We start from the raw sequence: 26,509 nt of genomic DNA, 5'->3' as shown, positions 1-26,509 counted from the left end.
TAGTGTATTGTTGGATTTAGCACGAGGGCATGAATGGTGACTGTTGGTTTTAACATGAGGATATGTATACTGTATTGTTGGATTTAACTTGAGGATGTGTATATTGTATTGTTGGTTTTAATATGAGGATATACTTCATGTGACAGGAGGAAAGACTTTGGTCAGTCGACTAGCCACTCAGCGGTGGCTGGACGTCAAATCAGAGTGGACGTTGGACACTCATCGTACTAACCATACCACTATGAGCTATTCCTACCGGGTACACTGTGATGACAATTACTATGGTGAAGCCTGCGCTAAAGTGTGCCGGCCACGCGACGATAAATTCGGTCACTACAGCTGTAGTTCCAACGGCGACAAGGTGTGCCTGCCTGGTTGGACCGGAAAATATTGTGTGAACGGTAATAACTGCATAGATTCTCTCTGTGGTGGACGTATATGACTCAACTTGATACACGTGCAGCTGTTCCTGCACTAATTCGAAAAACACAGGACAGATTTTTTTATTATTATTTAAAATATGATTATTGTGAACCGTATGAGATTTTCATTTGGAAAATGATTCATCCAAATTTACTTATGCATGTATTCAGTGAAATATGCAGAGAAATGTTGTAATAAAACATAATTATTGTAAAGCATATAAGAATATCATTGTTCATCTAGATGCATATACGTATTGAATGGATTGCGCTTTTGAATAATGATCAACCAGCGACACTTAACATAACGTAGATTTAAATAATGGTAAACCAGCGACACCTGACATACCGTAGATTTAAATAATGATCAACCAGCGACACTTGACATAACGTAGATTTAAATAATGGTCAACCAGTGACACATCACATAACGTAGATTTAAATAATGGTCAACCAGCGACACCTGACATACCGTAGATTTAAATAATGATCAACCAGCGACACTTGACATAACGTAGATTTAAATAATGGTCAACCAGTGACACATCACATAACGTAGATTTAAATAATGGTCAACCAGTGACACATGACATAACGTAGAAGAAAATAATAATAAAACTCTAGGATTCGAAGATAAGTTCTAAAGTTATATCGGAAATCTTGTTTTCAACGGACACAACTAGAAGACAACAACATACAGTTGTCATGTTTCAACTTTTTTATTTTTTTACAAAGCAATATGAAAACATTGTCAAAATATAAACTATCAAGCGCTAGTTTAAAAACCACAGTAAAATGGAACAAATTGTCAGAAGTCTTGATATTGAAGAAACTAGTTTCTTTAACACCAATACTTCTAATAGTTTGTTCCCTTTACTGTGGTTTAAACTAACTTTTTACACACAGTATTGTGTTCATTTATTACCCTAAAGCACCAACCAGGCTTTTGCACCAACAACTAAGTTGTATGAAAATAATCAATGACATTTCTCAGTAATATAAGAATATCCAACCATTCATTATTGAGACATCTAACTAACGTAATGAATGGTTCGCTTTAGTTTTAAATGAATGAATATTCTTTACGCCTGATGATTTTAGGGTTTCACTTGTGTTTAATATTATTAAAAAGCGAAATTAACGACTGCTAAATTGTAACATAACATAATATAGTTTTATTTATGGTTGAGGTAGTAAGAGAATATATTTAGTTTTCAAGTAACAAATATTTATTATTATTTTGAGTAGTGCAGAGTTTCTTACCATCCATGACCCACTTAAATATATTTGTTTGTTTTTGCACGCTCCCCGTGACGAGATATACACTCAGATACACTTTGAAATGTTATATGTGTTGTAGTAATTACTTATTATTTTAATTAATTAAAGATATCATAAAACACTTCATTTTCTATTATTGTTCTATCGACTCTACCCTAATCGCTCGCATCACCTGAAGGGACCGTTTACAACTCCCCTGGGGGAGGGGGACGCCCACACTTTGTGGAACGCTGTAGTAATGTATAACAAATGTGATGTTACCTGTTACGTACTTCAGAGTAGCCCCCCCCCCCCAGTGGCACAGCGATATGTCTGCGGAATTACAACGCTAGAATCCGGATTTCAATACCCGTGGTGGGTAGAGCACAGATAGCCCATTGTTTAGCTTTGTGCTTAATTACAAACAAACAAACTTCAGAGTAATACGTTATTTTATGTAAGGCCCAGACTTTGTCTGTAATGCATCTACTGATTGCTTTCTTTTCTGATTCGGAGATCATGTTCCTTAATTAGAGCAGTATAATAATCAAACTTTTCTCAGCCACGCGAAATCTGGCTGACTAATTTGATGTAGTTGGATACATGTAACAGTTTGAATTGTTAAACAGATATCTTTGTAGCAATTAATCGTTAGTTAGCTTTTTTTTAAAACACAATTTCTAGAATATTCCTTTGATGTGCGAGAGATCACGTGTTCGACTCCAACCCGAAGAAATAACAACAAAATTAGTGTATTAAAAAAATAAACATTGTTGCTCTGTTATTTTTATTGAATTTCTTTGGATCATAGTAGAACTCGAGACCTCTCGCACTCCAGTCAAGCGCCCTTGACTCATTATTTGTTAGCAGTTCAAACTACCACGTAGTTCAAAGCCACCACCATGGGTCCGAGGTTCCGTGGTCCCATTGCTGTCAACAAAAAAATCACGTTACGCACTTCGGGGCCGTGGATGCGTTGTAAAAGTAACAGTTAAACCTTGTTATTCGATTACAGTAGTCCAAACGTTAGCGGTAGGTGTTGTTGACTAGCTGCTTTCTCACTAGTTTATCACTTTGAAATTGTGAAAGGCCAGCGCAGATAGTTATTGAGTAGTTTTGCGCGAAATTCAACAAACAAACAAAACCGACAATCAGATGAACACTTTTCCGCGAATCGGTCGATCATATAATAATTCTGTGCAGAATATTGTGTCATTGTTTTGTCTTTATAATTAACAACGTATCGACACCTCATTACATTCAGGTAGCAACCGAGGCAGATTATGAAACTGACACTTTTGTTTATTTATATAAAAGAAAAATTCACAAAACTATAATCTACCCGTATAACTTAATTCTAATAATGTGTGCACTTCATCCCTCACATTCGAGACCTTTTTTTTTTATGAGATTGTGCTATTTATTGCTTATCTTATTGTCTTTCTAGCCATCTGCTTACCTGGATGCCACAAACAAAACGGACATTGTGACAAACCAAACGAGTGCAGGTGAGTACAGGATTATATTCTTATATTTCCTTTCATTCAACTCGTATAGACGAACAGTCAACTTAAACTCCTTTTCACCATTGTAAGATGTAAGGAAATTCACGCTCGTTATAATTTGATTTTGTTGTTTTTGTCTGCTGCATAATGTAAGAAACTAAGACGAGGCTTTGCCATTTTTCCTTTTCTTTTTCAGTTGCCGGTATGGCTGGGAGGGTGCCCTATGTCAGCAGTGTTCGCGCTATCCTAATTGCGTCCATGGAACGTGCTCCCAACCGTGGCAGTGTAATTGTGAAGAAGGATGGGGTGGATTGTTGTGTAACCAAGGTAACAGACAGTAGCCCCTATCTTCTTACATTAATTTCATCATCAAATTGCTGTCGAAGCATGATCTAGGTAATTAAGTTTAAAAGTTAATATGCTTTGACGGCATAAATCCACGAACAAAGTTTTGCGCTCTTGAGTTTGTAGTTATTGGAAACCCTTCCTGACCTAACTCTATAGAGTAGACACGAACCGGTTCTGACCTAACTCTATACAGTAGACACGAACCGGTTGTTTCCTATTCAATTACAAAAACAACTTTCTCTTTGTATTTATTACCCACTTGGTGTTAAAAAACAGCTTGGTAAGTCATATAGCTGGTAAAACTAGGGTGTCATTTGAACTTATGGGATACTTATGTAACAGTTATGTAACTGTGTCATTATTATTAGACGTTTGTTTACTGAAAATGTATTTTTAGATCTAAAACATATTCAGAAGTACAGTGAACTCTTTGATGGAGTTTTTTCTTCTTGTTATTTGGTTGTTCGTATCAGTTATATATTGTTACTTGTTGGGTTGATTTCTTTTATACAGATTTAAACTATTGCACCAATCACAAGCCCTGTAAGAACGGAGGAACGTGCACTAACACTGGCCAAGGGTCCTACACATGCACGTGCCCTCAGGGAATCACAGGAACCAACTGCGATATCCAGGTGGACAACTGCGCACATCAACCCTGTCAAAATGGAGGAAAATGCAAGGTAAACAGTTTTTTGCATGACAAAAACCCTTAAATAACCAGGTGAAGCCTGTTTGCCTGTATATATTTATGGTAATTTTTACCTGAAGTTATAATGGTATAGGTTACTTCAGCAAGAAGTTATAATAGTGTTGTTAAGTAGCTGCACCAGCAAGGATTGGTATAAGTAGTCTTTTTTCTTGCTTTATCTTCTCGATGGAGTCTTGTTGGAGAATGTTGCAGCTGCTTCAGGTGTTTTATTAACTGAAACTCGAGACAACACACCTGCAGCAAAGTAACATTGCAACAACTAAATCAACTATAAATTCTAAGAACGTATGGGTGAAAGCAAAGAAGAATATGTAAGAACATGTCAACCACACTGTATCAGCCATAGCCAAGGCCGACGAGGTCTTTCGATTTATACCAGGGCTCATTAGGTCTGGAATACGACAAACATAGTAGTGGTCTTGGCGCTATTTATAGCATCATTTGCATGAACAACAAGGGTTAACATATGAAATAGATCAAGTGTAGTTATCATAATTTTTATACAAGCCGATTGGAAATCAGTAAGGATTAATGACACGATATTAATTATATATATATATTTAACACCAGTTATTTATTATTATTAACTGTAACATAATTAATTTTATGATTCAGAAGAACAGACAGATTCGTTCGTCAGTATTACATAAAGCATGACTAGTAAAACCTTTGACCCTGAAGCAGAAGTACCAATGAAACAGTTTGAATTTCTCATACATGCAAGATAACTTTATAACATTGACGGTGATAAAGTTTTGTGTTCTGAATCCTATGTATAAAGCTATATTCCACCAATCCCAATCGATCTACAAGAATGAAATAAAGCACTTAATAATGATAGTGTATTTGTTACTGTTTGTTGTTCAGTTTCGTATCGTGAACACGGAGCAGGACATATCAATATGTAGAGACATTTGTTTCGGACCTTGAAGCATGGGTTACGTGTGATATAAACAAAACTTATAGATTGCACATAAAACCACTGTTAGGAGCAAAATTGAATTCATGATGTGAAATAAAGTTTTATTAAACAATTTTGTCCGGAAAAATCTCGAAACAGTCGCATTGAGTTACACAGCGGTGCAGTCCTAGAAAAAAAGGTAAATATACACCGTGGAGGGGAAATTTGCATTTCCTATATCCTTGATATGTTACAATAATTATAAAGAAGACGTAATTTAATTTTCGACAAAACTTATTTAAACAGTTTTCGATAATTCGTACAGTTTAGACTCGAAAAAAAAATGATATACTTATTGTTCTTATCATAAAAATAGAAAAAATCTGACTACTGTATGAGGTTAAAATGCAAACTGCAGATCTGGACAACTGTAAAGTGCTGTTCACGAAACTCGAAAGATCTGCCTGCAATTGTGAAATATAACATATGACTCTAAATTAACGTGGATAAAACGTATCAATAATGTCGTAACAAAAGTTTGGCAACGCACGAATTATGTCAGGAGTCTAACGGGCAAAAACAATAGAACTTCAGCCGAGAACATTATCAAAACATACATACGCCCAGTAATAGAATATGCCTGCCCGGTATGGATTAATATAGCACCAAAACACATAAGTAAATTACAAGATATACAAAACTCGTTACTAACTATAGCATACAAACTATCGAGATCCATATCAACAAAACTTTTGCACAAATATACAAACACTCTCCGATAGACTCGTACAAAATTTGCTAAATTATTTCCCGCAAAATTTGCACAAAAATAACCTACTGTGTGAATTACACGATGTGAATTACATGCTACTGTGTGAATTACACCGCTACTGCATACATGATGAAGATAGCCCTAAGTTCCTCTCATCTCTTAATATTTACAATAGAAATAAAAATGTAATAAGGCCACCTAATGCTAGACTAAGACACCAACATTAGTTTTATGTTTATACGATAGTATTGTAAGGGTATTATATGTAAATGTTCTCGATGAGCAATAAAACCAATGTCATGTGATAAATACATGTGGAACTGTAAAGAGATCATGTATTTATCACAGGCCTACGAATTCAAACTTCATAAAAGTTGTTTTGGTTAAAATAATGAATTATCCATAATTCAGCTCCGCAGATATCGAAAATAATATTCATTGTTTTCTATCACGTAAGGATTTTTTTTTACAAATCGGGAAGAAAAAACTCTTACTTAAATCAAATTATTATTTCGTTTACCACAATGAACATTTTTTATTGTTATATTTGGGCTCTAGAACGATCAATGAGACTCTCACGTCGCGATTGGTCTAGAGAAATCTATAGCCGGGGGTTGTCAACATTTTAAGCATAAAAAATGTGTCCAGATTTCAATGAAAATTATTCACTTATGTAAAAGTATATATGACGTTTTGGAAAAATCTTGATATCATTTTCGGATATAGCGTACAGGAATTACTGTAGAACCTGTAACAATTTCAATACACTAAAACCATCGCAGGCCTGTGTTATCAATGTAAGTACCGACATTGACATTGCCCTGAAATGGGTCAGAGTAAGTGTGGGATACTCTAACCCTCGGGGGAGGAAGAGGTCCTCTGGAACCTGACCCTCCCAGGTCTGTAAGACCTCAATACTGATAATGAGACGAAAGACCATAAACTCTGCATGGAACACACTTTCTAGCAGGTATATGACCGCGAACTTTAAACGAAGCAGGTGGGTTTGTGGTGTATACCTATCACTACACCACTGGTATTTTATGTTTTACAGTAATAAACGCGAAAACCATCAAAGTTTGTGGCTGTTTTATGTATTTGTAATAAAATAAAATAAGAATTAATATAGCATATTGCATAAATATAGTCATTTCCCAGGTTTAGGCTATGTCAAACTCCCCCCAGTGGCACAGTGGCATGTCTGCGGATTTATACCGCTAGAAACCGAGTTTCGACACCCGTGGTAAGCAGAGCACATATAGCCCTTTATGTAGCTTTGTGCTTAATAACAAAAGAAAACAAAAACAACTATGGCAAAAAAATAGTTACGTTGGCTGTTGCTTATGGGCTGAGCCCATATAGCGTTATAAATTACTTACTTCTGACATTTTCACGTATATTCAGTTCAATGTTTCTGTAAAGAGATTCACAGAAATGTTTACCAAAATTTTGCAACGTTCAAATTATAAGCTGTCAATTGACAATGTCAGTTTCATAGGGGCCGAATTCTTTAGAGTAGGTGTCTGTGACTTGTTGGCGATAGATGTAAAAAATAAACGGACAGCACACAATCCACTTGTTTTAAAATAATATATTCGAAACTAATCAAACGTATGTACAAATATTTCGTTACACTGTTGGTTATCACAGTTTTATCCAGAGCCTTAAATATTTGTCTCCTTTTCGTCAAAATCCACACAGGCGGGTTCAATTACTTTAGAACACCCTTTGAAAAGACTAATTATTCTCTATCTCTTTATTACAATACAAGTTGTAAAACTTACTTTAGATTTTGCCCATTACAGCTAAACTCACACGCAGTCTAACTTCATTATTTTCACTTTCACTAACTTTCAATTTCTTACACTAACTTGATCGCCTCTCTCTCTCTCTCTCTATATATATATATATATTGTCCGACTGAGGCCATTGTGATGTAACAATATTCACTTAAAGCAACGAAAAAATTTCAGAAGGCTCGAGTTACGTGACGTCAATTCACAACAGTTGAACTCCGCAACAAATGATACGTTAAACAGTAAACGTAAGCAAACTTGAAATACCTATCGCTTTTATAAATAACTTACTTTAACACAATATAAACTAAATAGCCTCGTATTAAACTTAATATGAAACAGTCATGTATATCTAACAGACAATATTTTATTAGTATGTCAACACTAGCGAAATTAGATAAAGGCCAGAAAACAAAGTATAAAATTAGGTTTTCTTTAATGCATTACATTAAAGTTCGCGTTACATATAATCTTATGCGAACACGCGTCTTACAACCGCCTTAAAACATCTACACTTTTATTTAAGTTAAGAATGGAATCACAGTGGCGCAGTTAAAAATCCAACTAGTGAAACGTTGTTATTTTTAAGAACGTATAATTTCCAATTTGGGAACATTATGTGCTTACAGTTGTCACATTAGTTTAAATTTTGAACAAGTATGGGCACGTTTCTCTACAGCACCTTATAATAGTTGAGTAAAAATTGATCATTGTAGGTTTTTATTGTTGTTTTTTACCACACCACAGATATATTACTTAAAACAATCAATAGAAGCATACATAAATTGTGTTTACCATTCACTTCTGTCTGATCTCCTGGTAACTGAAGGGTTAAGTGTTTACTATTTTAGTAACACATCACTTTTGACAACAAAAAAGAACTACGTCCCAGTAATAAAGATGACGGTATAGTCTCTTGCAATATGTTGAATAGACCGACAGCATGGAAACGTTATGTAAAACCAATAAAATAATTAAGTTGTTATTTATTATATTGTCAGCTTTAAAAAAAAATATCGGGTGATAGTGCTCAGTAAATATTTTAACTTAGGATATATTCTTCTCAAAACTCAGCCACATCTGAATGATTAATATAACTGATGTTCCAGAATAAAAGTTCTGTTGAACTGCTAAAGTATTTCAATTTTTATTTTTACAGCCAGCGATTAAGACCTACAAATGCGAGTGTCCACATGGCTTTTATGGCCCCAACTGTGAAACGGCGTCCAACACGTGTTCAACTCACCAATGCCAAAATGGCGGGACGTGTAGGACTGGGACAAGTGGTTATGTGTGTGTCTGCCCTGATGGTTTTTCAGGTGATCACTGTGAAGACCGCTCGAACAAATGTGAACCCAACCCTTGTTTTAATGGTAAGTTTACGTAAGCAATGGACTTAAAGTATTACCTTTATATATTTCTTAGCAGATGTGGATTCAAGGATTGGAGACTGAGAGGACAAAATTACGTAAGCAGTGGATTTAACGTATTACCTTTATATATAAATGTCTTAGCAGATGTGGATTCAAGGATTGGAGACTGAGAGGACAAAATCACGTAAGCAGTGGATTTAACGTATTACCTTTATATATAAATGTCTTAGCAGATATGGATTCAAGGATTGGAGACTGAGAGGACAAAATTACGTAAGCAGTGGAATTAACGTATTACCGTTATATATATATAAATGTCTTAGCAGATATGGATTCAAGGATTGGAAACAGAGAGAAAAAATTCTTCAAGAACTCAATCACAAAGATCGTGATTTTTTTTTACTGCAGGTTACTTTAGTAATAACAGTAAAAGGCGATGTACTAGTTAACCATTCCCACCATATGTCGAATAACTTTAGAATACTCACTGTATTTGAGTGGAAATATATGCCTGTTTGTTGGACCTACTTTTTACGATCTACTGTTGGTAGCCAACCGTAAAGCATCATGGGAACGACATTCGGTGTCTAGAGCGTTTCATAAATGCTGACAGTGCTGGTTTTGGTATTCTATCGATTGTAATTGGTTCTAGTTTTAGAGTATCCATGATTATTGTAAGTCGGCTTTTAACTAGGATGATGAAGATCAAATCATAGAAAGCATGAACTCGATTAAAACAAATACTGAAAATACTTTTTGATAAGTTACCCATGCTGTACTAACCCAAATTAGCAACAATAGTATTTATAAAAAATAGTTATAGGCTTCCAAAAAGGCCTTCTATTTAAGGTACCTGATACCGATAAAAAGAAAATAAAACAATTAATTAGTCTTCAGTATTCATTCATCCCTTTGCCTTTCTTGCCAAGAAAAATATTATGTTGCATTCAGGTCAGCCAAGGCTCTATACGTTGCCCACACCGTACCAAAACACAGACAGGTCCAGGATGCATTACCTCGAAATCCCTCATTGTTTCTTAACAATAAAGGTAGTAGTCTCGATTGATTGATAGTGTTCTGTAGATTATATTAGATTCTTCCTAATTAAATCGAACAGCAAATGTTCGTGACCGACATAATTTTAAATGGGCTTGATATTTAACGGAAATGCACATCATCATAACAACATGACATATTAATGTCATAATATTACATAGAATAGTAACGGTTTTTTACGAATGCTCAACCAACTACTCTCCTTCATTTAGTGCAATGTGTTTTATGAAATTTAATTTTTTGTTTCTGATAGTGGATTCACTGTTACAGGAACACCAAAATATATAAATTAAAGACAAAACCATTTGTGGCAAATTATAACTGTAAAATGCTATACAATTTCGAAAATTTTCGAAATGCAAGGAAACGTGAAAATCCTATATTCACTTCGGACGACAGACAGCTTGCAGTTGGTAGTGGGAAATAAATACTTTTATTACAATAACTCATTTAGGAACAACGTTTCAATCGCTACTGCGATCTCTCTCGAATGTAAAACATAAAATAAATTAGAAATAACAATGGAAAGAAACAGTGCAATAAAAATATTTATTTCCCACTTCTACATATCGTACAATGTGTGATATTGGTGGAATAACTCAAGTTAAACATTAATGTACAATATTTGTTCGTTACATCCAGTAGTATTCGTACATCTTGCTGAAAATAAAACAAGAAAATTTAAATTATAAAAATACTTTACCATTTGCGATCTATTACGTGTGTGTGTTTTGTTATAGCAAAGCCACATCGGGCTAGCTGCTGTGTCCACAGAGGGAAATTGAAACCCTAATCTTAGCTTTGTAAATCCGAAGACTTGCCGCTGTCCCATCGGGGGACAGGGATCTATTACATCATTTACATTGATTCATGATGACTTTCAAGGATAACTTGATTCCTTTTTTTTATACTTGTTAGAAACAAATTAGCTAAACTTATAGAAACGTGAATTAACATGTTAAAATAAGTTTGCTTCAAGGCTAAATGTTTTTTTTTTAATTAACTAACACTGTTCAAAATATCTGTTTGCTATATGTCTCAATCCATGTTATATTAATATTATTTTAAACCTGGATTTTGTTAAACAGGGAATCTTCCTAGTATCAGTCTATACGAACTTGAGCGTGGTAAAGATAGGTGTTTATCTTGTTCCCTCAGGAAGCTGCATACAACGAATGGATGGTTACGAGTGCTTATGTTCTACTGGATACACAGGTGAACACTGTGATGTGGATATCAACGACTGTGCGGAGAATCTTTGCCTCAACGGCGGCACTTGTGTGGACAACATCAATTCCTTCCACTGCTCCTGTGTTCCAGGCTTTATGGGGTCCTTATGTCAGACTAACGTAGACGACTGCCTCATTAAGCCTTGTGCTAACGGAGGTACTTGCCACGATTTGGTTAACGACTTCTTGTGCGATTGCCAACTGGGGTTCACTTCTAAAGATTGTTCTGTCGAGATCAACGAATGTCGTTCCAACCCTTGTCGTAATGGTGGGACGTGCGTGGACCGCGTGAATGAGATCCTGTGTCTATGTCCTTATGGATTTTATGGTAACATGTGCGAAAAAAGCTCTCATACGAGTGGAGATGAAAATAGTATTGTACAACGTCAGAGTGCGAAGTTTAACAAGAATGTATCCGTAAGTAGTCCACAAGTAGTGACCCCTACTTCTGGTGTGCAAGTTTCTCATCATATTTCTGATGAAGTCAAACATACACACCTCTCCGGGCACCAGGTGGCGCTTATCGCTACACTTTCTGCTTTAATGCCGATAGTTACTCTGATTGCAGTACTATTAATATTGTTCTGCCGTCAACAAAAGCGTCGAGAAAGAGAACGCGAAGAAAAAGTAATGCGAAAGCAGAATGAACAAAATATAATAAATAGCATCAACAACAAATTCTTTGACAATAAACTATCCAACACAATTGAGAGGCCGAACCAAAAGTCACTAAATATTAGCAATCAGGGTCAAGACACCTCTGCTGTTTTAAAAGAGCAAACATTTATGTCTAGAACCGACAGGTTACTAAACAAAGACTGTAGTAGCAAGAGTCTGGATACAAACCATGACAAACAGTTTCTTAATTCACAAACGACTTCGGAAAGAAAGGAATCAGCTCAGTCCGTAGCAGCAGGAATCAACAAAAGGTATTTATTAATATTATATTATTATTCCATCGTATCTGCGTTGCTTCACCCTGAAGACGCGAACTGAATAACTTTCCATAAGATACCAAAACATGCTCAATGTTTCAAGTATTCCTTAACTTTTAAAGTTACCATGTGCAAATCTCATATTTTTTACAGGCGTTCGTACTACTCGTTTTCTAAAATATAAGGTTTTATAAATATAAAATATTTATATTTCAATAAACCTGTTTCTGCCTTGAAGTTTGAAGACAACGTTTCAGCACACTCTTACAAGCTTTCACAAGGCCAGTACCCTTCAGTTGGCTATGGCTTTACCAAAACTCTCTGGCTAACTGATGAAGGAAAATACAAGTTTATTGAAATGTCGTCTCTTAGCTATTTTGAAAAGGTAGACTTTCTTTCATATTAAACTGGAATCGACTGCATCCTAAAACTTGTTATTACAGTATTCTAAAAAAATTATCAATATAAATTTCATATCTCCATCTCCGAATAAACTTCGAACTACATAGCTTTTGTATTGTTTGATGTTAAGCAAAATGTTGCACAATGGGCTATATGGGCTATTTTTACAGCAGGGATTGAATCCAAAATTTTCAAGCTTACCAAGCCAACAGAAAGTCAGGATACAAAACAAAAATTAATTTACATTTTCTATAAATATTTTATATTTTATCCACTCTTTTGTAAAAATGTGATCTTCATATTTTACACTTAATTGTTAAAGTGAAGCTAATAAAATCTTTCACTGATTTTGAGTTTCAATTCTATTGTTACTTAGAAATACGAAATATATACCAAAGGTGATTTTTATTTACAAAACTTTGATCATAAAATATAGTAATACCATTTTGTTTGATTTAATAATGATAAATTCAGATCAGAGTAAGCTATGTACTTAAAGTGAAACTAAAGGTCAACCTGGCCATCAGTATAGCTAATTAAATATACTGATCTTATGTTTCTTGTTCTAACGATTAGAATGCATTGCTTTACCAACTGGGTTCCCTTGCTGCTAACGCTATTTTCGGCCGTAAACCCAATAACACCAGCTTAGGATATTTAAGTTAATCCTAGATCAAATTCTAAGCTAACAGTACAAAACAATTTTTATTACAAAATTATAAAAATAAACAATAAATTAAAATAAAATGAAAAATTACACTGGATATACCAACTAGTATAACTAGCAATGCTAATGAAAGCAACAATAAATATAAAATATAATATACCTTACTCAGGAAGCACACAAACACTAGTCACTGTCTTCATGTAAGAGTATGTTTCTTATGTAAGTAATCGGAACTTATGGAAGATATAAGAATTTATTATATTATAATTATTATAAATACATATTAAGTGTTTTTGTGAAAATAAAACACTTAAATTGTAGCCTGCCTCAACTTCTAGGCCTTCAAGATGGTCACCAATTTGACTCTTTTTGCATAGTGATTGTATAACGTATTGAAAGAAGGTGGAGGTTATTAAAAAGTTTGGAAATTGGTAAAATTAAGATTCTTCATGTAATTGTTTTTATTTGTTAGAGCCATCTCCACTAAGTTTAATCTCCAACATCAAAATAACTTAATATAACCATCGGTTTCTTGAGCTAACACACATGACACGATATTATTTAATTTCCAGAGTTGTTTAGTGCAGGAGCTGCATAACACAGGCTTTTAAAAAGAAACAAGTATTGTATAGGGAAATAATTATTTTTTATGATATTTAATCTTTATCACCTATCAAAACAGCTTAAACAATTCAAAATCAACAGTAATGTAAAAAATGTTTGCTAAATATTGGATAACAAATCTCATACCATAACCACGTGCTACATTTATGAGCTATGTGTATATATATATACTACTAGCCTAAATAGAGAATGACATCCAACAGTTTCGAGCTATATCGACCATCACCACTCTAAACAGAGAATGTCGTCCAACATTTTCGAGCTATATCGACCATCACCACTCTAAACAGAGAATGTCGTCCAACATTTTCGAGCTGTATCGACCATCACCAGTCTAAACAGAGAATGACATCCAACAGTTTCGAGCTATATCGACCATCACCAGTCTAAACAGAGAATGTCGACGACATTCTCTGTTTAGAGTGGTGATGGTCGATACAGCTCGAAAATGTTGGACGACATTCTCTGTTTAGACTGGTGATGGTCGATACAGCTCGAAAATGTTGGACATAAGGTTAAGTCATGTACTCGAGTAAATTTAATAAACTTTTACACCGTCATGAAGACACCAGCTCTAATGGATGACATTTTCTGTTTAGACTAATGATGGTGGATATAACTCGAAACTGTTGGATAACATTTTCTGCTTAGATTGGTGATGGTCGATATAGTTCGAAACTGTTGGATAGCGTTCTGTATTTAGGCTGATGATGGTCGATATAGTTCGAAACTGTTGGATGACATTCTCTGTTTAGACTGGTGATGGTCGATACAGCTCGAAAATGTTGGAATAAGTTAACATAACAAGTCAAACTAAAGTTGATGCAGTTTAAGTAGTAAACTTCGAAGCTGGTGAAATCACAAAGTCTTACATTGGACTATACAGTAAACTCATTGTGATCTTAAGCAATATATTTAGTCTGTGTTAAAATGAGTTATAGCATGAAACATAGAAAAATGCCATTATCAATTTTTTTCTGTAAACCACAATCAGCGAGGTGTTTTATTTAGAAGAACTCACAAGACCAAAAGCAATGTAATTCAGAAATTTTTAAGACATCTTTCTTGATAAAAAGTGTCAGTAGTATCAATGAATACCAAGTTTTTAAGGCAACTTTCTGTGTATAAGGTGTCAGTAGTATTGATGAATACCAAGTTTTTTAAGGCAACTTTCTGTGTATAAAGTGTCAGTAGTATCGATGAATACCAAGTTTTAAAGAAAATTTTCTGTGTATAAGGTGTCAGTAGTATCGATGAATACCAAGTTTTTTAAGGCAACTTTCTGTGTACAAGGTGTCAGTATTATTGATGAATACCAAGTTTTTAAGACAATTTTCCGTGTATAAGGTGTCAGTAGTATCGATGAATACCAAGTTTTTACCTTATACACAGAAAATTGTCTTCAAAACTTGGTATTCATCGATACTACTGACACCTTATACACAGAAAGTTGCCTTAAAAACTTGGTATTCATCGATACTACTGACACTTTATACACAGAAAGCTGCCTTAAAAACTTGGTATTCATCAATACTATTGACACCTTGTACACAGAAAGTTGCCTTAAAAAACTTGGTATTCATCAATACTATTGACACCTTATACACAGAAAGTTGCCTTAAAAAACTTGGTATTCATCGATACTACTGACACCTTATACCCATAAAATTGTCTTGTTGAAAGTATCGATGAATATCAAGTTTTAAAGACAATTTTGTGTGTATAAGGTGTTGGGAATATCAATGAATGCCAAGTTTTTCAAGACAGAATTTTGAACACGTTCAGCATCAATTAGCAATGTTTCTTTAAATACATAATTTTTTGTTTATTTGATAGTGTTCCAATCAAATGTGTCAGCTTTTCAATCACGTATTTTGGATTTATATATATATCTATTCATGTGTCTGTTCACTAGTACTAATTACTAATATATTTTCTTTAAGACAATATTTCATGAACACAGCGTTCTTTGCTAATATTTTTTCTATAACAGTCAACAGAACATACTTTTAAATTTAGCATTTTTCGTTCATAATACTTTTGAAATGTTAATGTTTTCTGTATCACATTGTCGCTACTGAAACCTTGGAAATATTGATGTTTTTGCAGCGCCTTCTGCTCACTACTTCTACGATGGGCTTGCACCTGGCATGCAAAAAGTAGGCTTCGTTTACAATGACACTTGTTGATAATGGCTTGGATAATGGAATAAAATTTTGTCTATTTCACATACTTGTGACTTAAAAAAAAAACATAGAACTCACCCTGACTAATTGTACTAATCTTTAGCAGATTGAGAAACTAGTGTCACCGTCGTTTGATGGCACTGATGTCCAACAGGTCGACTTGTTTTTTATTAATAGACCGAATTCCTTCAAGAAAACAAAATCCCCAAATCCTCTAAAGTATACAAAAGACACACATTTCAACAATCCAAAAGTACATAATGTTTTTTAAAGTGTAATGAATATGATAAAACTGAAAAACATATGACGTAATATATATGATAATCCCGAGCAAATGTCGAGGAAGCTGATAGGTTCGCTTCTGTGCGTGTATCTCATACAACTAAGTTGTCAGTTGATAGGATATTAAAAAAAAGTATGGAAAACATATTCATAAAAAACTGGTAATAACCTAATGAAAAGGATTGAATAATTATACTGATGACTTCGCATAAAAAAGCCAATATGTTCCATACCGTCATACTGAAAGTCTTGACTTATGAAAGACCCCTTCTAGTGGCTCAGCGATAACTCTGAAGGCTTATAACACTAAAAACAGAGTTTCGATACCCATGCTTGGCACAGCACAGATAGCCCATTGTATAGCTTTGCTCTTGAGAAGCAAACAAACAAACCTGAACGTCGGGTGAACAAACCCGTTCATCATCTTTCAACTGTAAGTAGGGTCATCAGATTTGAGCATAAAATCTTCCAGCAACAAAATTAGGAAAAAAATATGATTGGAAATGAGATGAAGTATAAGCATTTTTGTAATGGTGGACTAAAGTGTGTTTTTTTGCTTTCAACATAATTTTTTAATAAAAGCTGTAGTATTCATTTCGCATGAAATATTTTGTAGTCATTAGGTAACAGTTGATTGAAAGACTCCCCAGTGGCACAGCGGTATGTCCGCAGACTTACAACGCTAGAAACCGGGTTTCGATACCCGTGGTGGGCAGAGCACAGATAGCCCATTGTGTAGCTTTGTGCTTAACTTCAAACAAACAAACAATGATTGAAAGAAGCAGAATTATTCACTGTTTTTTTGTACTCTTATTTCTGTTTAACTTCAATAAATTATGTATGTATATGAACGGACTATATTTACTCCGAGTTTAATTCGATAAACATTTTATATCATTTACGTATTTTGCCATTTCGAAGATCCTACTATAAAGTAGCTGTTTCGCTAAATTAAAAGGAGAATGTTTCATAATTATTACAGGAGAAGGAGATCATCAACCACACACGATTAAATTTTAAGTTCTTCATGATTTTTTTAAGACTATTGGTACTACAGTTTGCTGGTGTGTGCCTTTGGTTTGGATTTAAATCCCACTAAGGGCTGTTTTTTAGCATCTTTATCTATTCCACATAGAAGTTAAACTGGTCAGATTTCTTTCCACTTCGCATTAATGTTTATAGAAATTCTGCGATTTTTAAGAATGATGATATGTGTAGACTATTTCAATGGGGAGAAAGGGTGGGGGTCTTCCAAGCCATTATTCATCATTCTGCGATTTGTTATCCTGATTTATTTATGTGGTAAGCTCGAGATCTGAAAGTGTATTTTCTTTGTGCAAGTTAATGATCACAAATGTGTTTATATTTGTGAGCATAATATCCACCCAGAGTGTATGAAGGATCGTTATTTTACAAATGTATAATATTTCAAGTTTTCATTCGAGTTCACACGCTGTTAAAGGTAGCTTTAGAGTACACGGACCGCAGCAGTTATCGATTTTAATATCGATCAACAGGAGGCTGCTGAAAACGGCATGAAATTATATAAGATTATTATTTGTCCAGGTAGTTACTCTTTCATAGTTGGTAAGTTAGGAGTTTACAAATTTCGCAGATTTTTCTCGTTTCAAATCGTCCCTCATAATACAGTCGGATGTCTGTATGAGACAATGGCTTAATGCGGAAATATTCTAGCCATGAGTCAAGGCTCAGATTAAGTTTACCCGAATATGTGATAAAATATCTTGTGATTAATAATTATGAATATTAATATTGTATGGCAATGATATACCTAACTTTTGCAATATAAAATCACGTATTTAGGTTTTGTTTCTTGTGTGTATGTGTGTGATAAATAGAGACCGATAAAGCGTATAGCGTGATTTTGAGGTATGATCTGCTTGAAAATTAATGCACTTGTTCAAACTAGTTAATATATATACACGTATGTATATTTACTTATTTTATATGGGTCAGCGGTAATTTTAGAGGCTTACAACGCTAAAATCTAGATGATCCAATTTCGATTAAATTTGGTAGAAAACTCAAGTGACCCCCGCTCCACGTACACACACACACAAACAAAGATCAGAGTTTCAATAGTCAAGCAGTCGGACGATCGGTTGAAAGTACAACTGAAAGATGATGTCGGTTGCAAAATACATGAAGCCGACGCCAAATGAAAGTGACGTTTAATGCCGCGTGTAGCATGGGTAAGTTTGAATCGGACGAACGGTTCGTGTACTACAGCTCAAAATTTATTGCAGTGCTTTTTCAAACTATAAGTCGTAAGCAGAATACAACGCGTTTGGAGAAAAAAGTAAACCCTGCAATTTGGGAAATATATTACCTTGAAAATTAATATACTTGTTTGAGTATCAAAATTTACGCTAATCAATGATTTGTTTTCTACATTCTCTTTTATTGACAAAAAAATAATATTTTTTCATGTTTAAGATTAGTTCGGATGATCATTGAAGCCTTCTGTTAACACTCACGTCTATGGATCGACTGCTCCTTACGTTTTCCTCGATTTAACCTTTACCAAAAGTTTCGATTCATTGTTTAGTTCTGTAGTTAATTTTGAAACAAATAAAATTTTGAATGACGCATGCGCATGTTTAATAAGAGTACTCGTTTTGCCTATAAATTTAAATCTTGGTCACCCAGTGTTGTATTAGTCAATTTACGATGTTTTGGAGACACGAAAGGACAGTTAATAAATTATAAATGACACTTAATAAAATATAAATAGGACACACAGTTTGTGTGAAATTAATGATTTTGAAATATTTCTCAAATAAATCTAAGTGCTTTGCTATTTCTTTTTTCGACTGTATTTTCATATAAACATACAGTTTTTTCAATACTTTGCCATGAGGCAAGTTAAAAAACCTTTCTAAACTGGCAGACCTGTGAAAACCAAAAACTACTGATATTATAGATACAAAAAAATCAATTTTAGTAGCATTTTTCACATCAAAAAATAATTTAGCAAATGTTTTTCGGTCTCTGATGGCTCAGCATTAAATTCGAGGGCTTATAACGATAAAATTGGGTACTAGGTTCCTGTCGCAGACAGAACATATAGCCCGTTGTGCAGCATTGCGCTAAAATAAAACAAACGAGAAAATATTTTTGATCGGAAGTGACGTAATGCCTGTAACTTGTTGTCACAGCAGTTGAAGCTTTTCTAGCCACGTCCTTACAATCATATGTATCCTGAGCAATGGCTAATTTCATTTGTATAAAACTAGTATTTTTTCTTTTTCTGTTTTTTTTTAGCGATTCCTCATCATCGTGTCCTCACAGTACTGTTTACGTCATTGAAGACGACTTCCAACAGGAGCTCAGTAAGGAGGTTCTTGGAACTGAGGTGTGATGAGATTATTTAGCGGAGGTTTAAGAAGATTCATGGTACAGACGTGTGAGTTGATTCTCTACGTTAGTAGTCTCCCCACAAGGTTCACTAAACTGTTTCAATGAGTCACTTTAGATTTTATTTATTTATCGTTCACAGAGAAACACAAAAACAATTAACTAGCCGTGCAGCGACCTGTCAGTGCCTTGCATATTTGTAAAGTAATCGGGATTTGTAAGATGGGAAACAGAAAGGATTAGAAATTTGTACATCTTTATTACTTTGGACATCCTTTAACGTTTTGTAGTAAGCCATATTCTACAAGTTCGTTGTTTTTGTGCTGCTATTTGATGTACAACAATTTTTGTACATTTGAAATGTCAGCTTGTAGCTCCAGATTTTGAAGACTCGAGAAACAGTACCATCAAGCTCTAGTTACTAAGATACCTTATTTTATATTATTGTTGTAAAGCTAAGTCATCATAATTTGACCTTTTGGTGTACATAATATTGTATATTTATAGTTAGATGATCACTATTGTTGTTGTAAAATATATATACTGCTGTGCCACTGTCGTCACTGTCAATAAACTCATTGCCATCAATGTCTGCACCATCAACTTGTGTACGTGAGAATTTGATACACCTAAATGGGCTGTTTACATACCGACATTCTTAAGCTGACTTACTGAAACCAACGTGTTTTTTCATGTAGTAACGTCTGTAATTCCCTACCAACCTAATCTATACGTCTGTGAACGAAAAGAAAATCCTCATCCTGTTTATGCTAAACAAAGCAATAATTTAGCGTTGAATTCCGCACTTTTCCTTTAGTCTAATATTAAAAAGCTTGTAAATCTATAACGAGCTAATAAAGTAACAGAACAGAACAAGAATGAACTCGAGGAATTTAGATGTGGTGGTGAATTTAAGAGACGATGTTTTTAAATAATATTTTTGTTGAAACATTCTTCACTATACAAGTTCCTCTCCAACATTTGACACGCTTTATCTTGCACATTACTGAAAGTTATAATGGTGATTTGTTTTAAATTTTTGAACACATTCAAGTTTTGTTTAAATCAGTCATGCAAGAGTAGCATTTACTTCTGTTAAAACGAAGAATGTATGTAAAGTTAATTTTAACCCAAGCTTTTCAAACATTCTGAGATTCATCGTTGTCTTGTTGTATTCTTATTTAAAATCCTGTGATTAGGTTCAGCCGCGTACTGTTGATTTGATTAGTTATTGCAACACTTCTATCATTTCCTATGTTTTGTGAATACTGCGTTTTCTAAATATAGATAATGACTATGGTAGTTCCTTACGCCTAAATTTGAAAATTCGGTTTCATTTATTCGGTACTTAAGTCACAAAATTAGCTTTCCAAGAGACGACTCGAATAAGTAAATAAAATTATTTTAACTTAAACTTAACTAGTTATTTTTACAGGAGGAAACACAACCTACTTCTTAAACAGTCTTTAGATATTCATTCTTTTTGTATTTTATTGGATAATTTATTATTTTTACTGAATCAAAGAAATCTTTTCTTAAACAGTCTTTAGGTTAATCGAATCTATAATCAAAAATGACAGCTAATAGTTTACTCTCCTTTGAATGGCTTCACCGTTAAAAATGAACGAAGTATGATTTTGAATTATTTAAATATGAAACAAATACCAGTAGTTCTGTCTTGCTGCACCTTCTTTACAGATTGCCAATGTATAACAGTTCTTTTAAATTTTCTGATAATGAATGAGTAAACAAAAAATACACATCTGAAATATAGCAGTAAAGGAATTTTTAAAGTACGTGATAATTTTATAATTAAAAATATATTTTTGTTAAATATGTCAGGAAGTTTCTCGTACAGATGTAAAATATTTTCACATTTTATACATAGTATTATTTTTTTAAATCTATGATCCAGCACTGTCTTCTCCAAGCCTACTATGATCCAACACTGTCTTCTCCAAGCCTACAACTTGAATGCTGATAAAAATTAATAATTAATTTATTTTGCTTTTGTAGCTTCAAGTAAAGCGTTCGTTCGTGTCAGGAAACTGGAGACAGTAATTTAGTAAATAATATACTCCTTATTCCCTATGATTAGTTTCGGTATTAACACTTAAACCTTCATCTCAGCAATCTTTCCTTTCATAATTGTTAGTTCCCTATTTTCGCACAAAGCTACACAAAGGGTATCATCTCCACATAGCTGTCCATAATTTTAAAGTGATATACTTGAGGGAAGGCAGCTAGTTATTCAACAACACCCACTGTCAACTCTTGAGCTACTCTTGTCTGATCGAATAGTGGGATTGTACCGTCACTCGCATTAAAAATAGGTTATAAAACCTATATAAAGTGCATTTTACTGCTAAGAATGTTTTATCATAGGATAATTGTTGAACAGCACACGTATATTTATTGAAACAATGGTTACAAAATTAATGCTCTGATTATGAATATTTTTCAGTCGTGGAGTTAAATAGTAGTGATAAAGAGCTATTATTTGGTTGAAAAGCAAAACTAACGTTTTTTAAAACAGATGAAAGTCATTACATTGTTCTGACAACTCAAGAAATATAAAGATAATATATTGACTCAAATAAAAGCAAAAAAGTTTATATATTTGAAATAGTTACGGTTTAGAAATAGATCGATTCTACGATTTACGATTGCTAATCTCAAACAGTTATTGAATATGTTAAAAACAAGTGAATGATATTTTTTCTGCTTCGAAATAATCTGTATCCTCTATGTTGGAAGAAAACATGGAATTGTAAAATGTTCCATATTTCATTCATACAACGTTTTTGTGTAAGAAAGAATAACCTAAAACGTAAGAACATCCTACACATGTTTCCGTCTTTGACTTTAAAAGTATAACTTAGCGTTTTTTCTTTGTTGATGAGCACAAAGTTTCTTTGCTGTACCCACAGCAGGAATTTGACCCCGTATTTTAGTGCTACAAACCCTCAAACTGGAAATAGCTACTCCACAATGTGTTATGCTAAATCCATTGCTGAAGATGAATAAGACGTGCCAGAGTATAGTAAATAAACAATAAAGAAGACCCCTATATACAGAGTAAGGTAACCAATATGTTTTCACGGTTCTTTAAGACAGTGTCTCGTGATTTGTGCTTGGATCGACTTCAGCCTTGGTGTTGATCTTGAGACAATATTTTGGGTAACATCTCTATAAACTAGAACAGGTGTACTCGTGAAATCGGTAATAGTAGGAACCAAAGTTTGTAATTCCACATATGTGTGTAGTGTCTGGGAATGAAGTTTATTAGTGTGGATAATTGTAAGTAATCTCCTAAGCTGGCTGCTCTGTTGCATGGGATGTACACTCCTTCTGTAATTATGTAGCTCCTTAATGTGAGTATGTTGGTATGCAGGACGACGAAAGTTTAGAATTTCCTCAGTACGATTGACTACATTTTTGATGTTTTCCATGCTATTCGTATGTGATAGTTTCTTTGTTAAAGATGTATCTAGCAACATCTCTGGAATGCTCTGGAAGAAACTGCCTGTATTTTAATTGGTGTTTGTCTATTTACAACGTTTCTCGACCAACGTAAATTCCTATGCTTTGACAAGTTTTGCATTTGATTATTCATATTCAGTTTCCATCAACTTATAATAGCCTGTTTTGTGTGTAATTCAGCTTGTCGCCCCCCAGTGGCACAGCGGTATGTCTGCGGACTTACAACGCTAGAAACCGGGTTTCGATACCCGTGGTGGGCAGAGCACAGATAGCCCTTGTGTAGCTTTGTGCATAATTAAAAACAAAAAACAAAACAATTCAGCTTGTCATATATTTGCTTGATTTCGCATATTAAACTGTCTTTCGAAATGTAAATAAAAGTTTGTGATTTTATTGAACTTCTCTATCTGTCCATTTATTCAAACGGGATTAATTCACCTTACACTTACCCGGGTTAGGGATTCTCGATTATTGCTGGAAATACAACTTGTACTTTAGAATAACAGTCCGAGTCCTTTGTCGGGAGAATGAAGAAAGAAAAAACTTAAAAAGCAGTAATTAACGATAAGGAAAGACAAGTTTATTTCTGAAAATATATATAATCAGACTCGGCCAGTTGGCTTCGTAACGGAATTCTTCAGTATTTTCTTAAATTTCATAAACGCAATAATTAAGTCAGTCCTGTTGCTTCTAACATTAACACTTAAATTATAATAATACTTTAAATGGGTTTTTTGTAGTTGATAATAGATTGATGGCTAAAAATAGTAATTTTAATCGTGAAAAATTGAAATTTGATAAGCCTTTTTAATGTGCTAATTTTAATAAGGAAGCTTTTCACAAATGCTTCGCTAGATGAAGTGGTTTACGTCAGTGCTTACTTACTTTTTCGAGGAAACTTTTAAGTGGTGTAACTAAGTCTTTATTTACTAAATGCTAGATCTGCTACAGTTGTGTTTAAAGGTATCAAGACTATAATCAAATGTCCATATATCGGTTCAAAAGTGGTCCCTAGTTTGAGGAATTTGTTTGTGTCGTGAAATCTATAAGCCCCTTTTTCATTGCAAACAGATTGATTATATCTTCATGAATGTCAAAAAGAAAACAAATGTTTAAGCTTATGCAGTATTTAAATGAGCAACATTTCTATTAAATCAACAAGAGCTCTTGTATAGGTATTTTAGATCTATATATAAAAATGCGTGTCAACAATAAATCATTCTTTCTTAATCGTTAGCTAATGGTTTTTATATCTAATTTTAAAATAAATATTTTTGCGCATTGTGCTTGTAATCTTATCCGTGAATTTGGCGACTTTTTGTTTCAAGAGGAAATGCAAAACATAATTTTCTGTCAAGATAATTGTTTTTCTTTATTCTTTTCTATTACACACAGTCAAGATGTGTTTTAATTAACCTTACAATCAGTTACAAAACTGTGATGTTTTTAAACTGCTTGCTATTTTCATTCTTTTATTAATTGCTGTGATTGAACAGTTAAAAAAAAAGAAAGTCGAGTATTTCCTACGTTGTCTTTTGTTTTGTGTTTCATCTCACTCTTTACATCTTCCAGTTGTAAAGACAGGATACTTGCTCATGTATAGTTTACGTCATTGACAGTCCTCGCAGGGATCAACAGCTCGTTGTTTTTTTCACATCTGTATGAAAGACCATTTGAAGACTAACGTAAGGAATAGGTCCACTTTTACCATCAATTCGTCTATAGCTGTAATGAAGATCCAAGGAGTAAAGATAAAGTTTGTTTGATGTCTCGAAGAGCAGAAATCTAAAAGTGAAGTTTATTTGTCCTCTGAAGCTAAATGAGTCAGCTGAGCATTGATTACAGTTGTGTCTGACAGTGGGTTAGAAATTTTGGGCTGGAGTTACAATGGGCAGGCAGGAAGTGTATGAATCTTTACAGACAAACCACATTTTTTTTAAGCTCTACATATGATGTATTCAGACGTGGGAACCATCAAGCAGACTTTGACTGGGTGCTGAGTTGGAAGCTCATTGTCCGACTAGGTTCAACCGAGGCTGCACCATTGGTATCTTATATGTTTCTGATTTTAATTTGTAAGAAGTTTAGAGTCTTTTGTAATTCCTGTTTCTTATATCGTACATGGCACTAATTAAATGATTTTATAGTCACGCCAATTTGAAATTCCAAGTATAAAATCCTTAATTTTTATGAAAATATTACTTGTTTTAGAATTATAACTAAAAACAAGCATTGTGAATGAAACAAAAGGAATTGCAGGTCCTCTCCCCCTCCCCCAGTGTGAATATGACGGAGTGAAAACGACACATAGAAGTGGTATGTCTCACTTAAGAAAAATTAGAGATGATTCATCACCAGACAGATAGATATATTGTCTCAATGTATAAAAGAGACTTAGAAAACAATATCGAACAATCTCACGTAAGTGGTAGGTTTTAATTAGATTTAACATTAAGAATAACTCTGAACTCGTATGACTTCAGGTGGTGCGTTACTGGTTCTATTTGTTTCATAGATCTTTATCTCATAGAAACAGACAGACACGGTTTTCACTGTCCTTTCCATACAATGTAACGAGGAGATATTTGAGTTTTTGGCTATTAGATTCCGCTGATATCAACAAGAAAACTGGTTGACTGGAACTCAGCCACATACCACAGAGCCAGACATTGGTCGAAGTCACGTGAAACTGTTCTCATGCTCCATTCAACACAACGTTTAAAGTTTGTTTGTTATTAAGCTCAAAACTACACAATGAGCTATCTGAGATGTGCTCACCACGGGCATCGAAACCCGGTTTTTAGTGTTATAAATCTCCTGACTTACCGCTAAATCACTGGAGAATACAAAGTTTAAAAAAGAAAAAGTCGTTTATGTAAATTTAACAACGTATCCGTTAGCCAGACAGGCTAAAAACAAAATCATGTACACCTAATAGTGTTATTTCGTGGCTACAAAACGAATAACCTCAAGGATGACAAGATATATTTATAATTTGAATCTGTGATGCTATGTAACCTCATAAAACATTTTAAACAGGTATTATAAGTCAATACTTAATGAGTATAAATAATTGTCACAATAGGCCGTCTTAAATGTACACCAATAACTTTAATGAGATTAATTAAGTTAAAATATAAAAAGTAAAAAATAATGAACAACTGAACAATGTTAAAGT

At 34.0% G+C, this 26,509-nt stretch overlaps 1 protein-coding gene across 5 annotated transcripts in view; it reads left to right on the top strand.

Annotated features, from left to right (window-relative positions):
* Nucleotides 1-20,451, top strand: part of LOC106457872 (neurogenic locus protein delta-like) — a 56,182-nt gene extending 35,731 nt beyond the window's left edge. For all 5 annotated transcript variants that reach the window (XM_013917322.2, XM_022383929.1, XM_022383928.1 and 2 more), the window contains exons 7-13: nt 147-401; nt 3,130-3,190; nt 3,384-3,514; nt 4,049-4,218; nt 8,876-9,089; nt 11,304-12,303; nt 19,756-20,451. In XM_013917322.2, the coding sequence (XP_013772776.1) occupies nt 147-401; nt 3,130-3,190; nt 3,384-3,514; nt 4,049-4,218; nt 8,876-9,089; nt 11,304-12,303; nt 19,756-19,852 (1,928 nt within the window). In that variant the 3' untranslated portion in view covers nt 19,853-20,451. The remainder of the gene's footprint in view (nt 1-146; nt 402-3,129; nt 3,191-3,383; nt 3,515-4,048; nt 4,219-8,875; nt 9,090-11,303; nt 12,304-19,755) is intronic.
* The last annotated feature ends 6,058 nt before the right edge of the window (nt 20,452-26,509 follow it).

Source organism: Limulus polyphemus, unplaced genomic scaffold (genome assembly GCF_000517525.1).
Source record: "Limulus polyphemus unplaced genomic scaffold, Limulus_polyphemus-2.1.2 Scaffold384, whole genome shotgun sequence".
Classification (NCBI taxonomy): Eukaryota; Metazoa; Arthropoda; class Merostomata; order Xiphosura; family Limulidae; genus Limulus; species Limulus polyphemus.
This window is presented reverse-complemented; position numbering and strand designations above follow the sequence as displayed.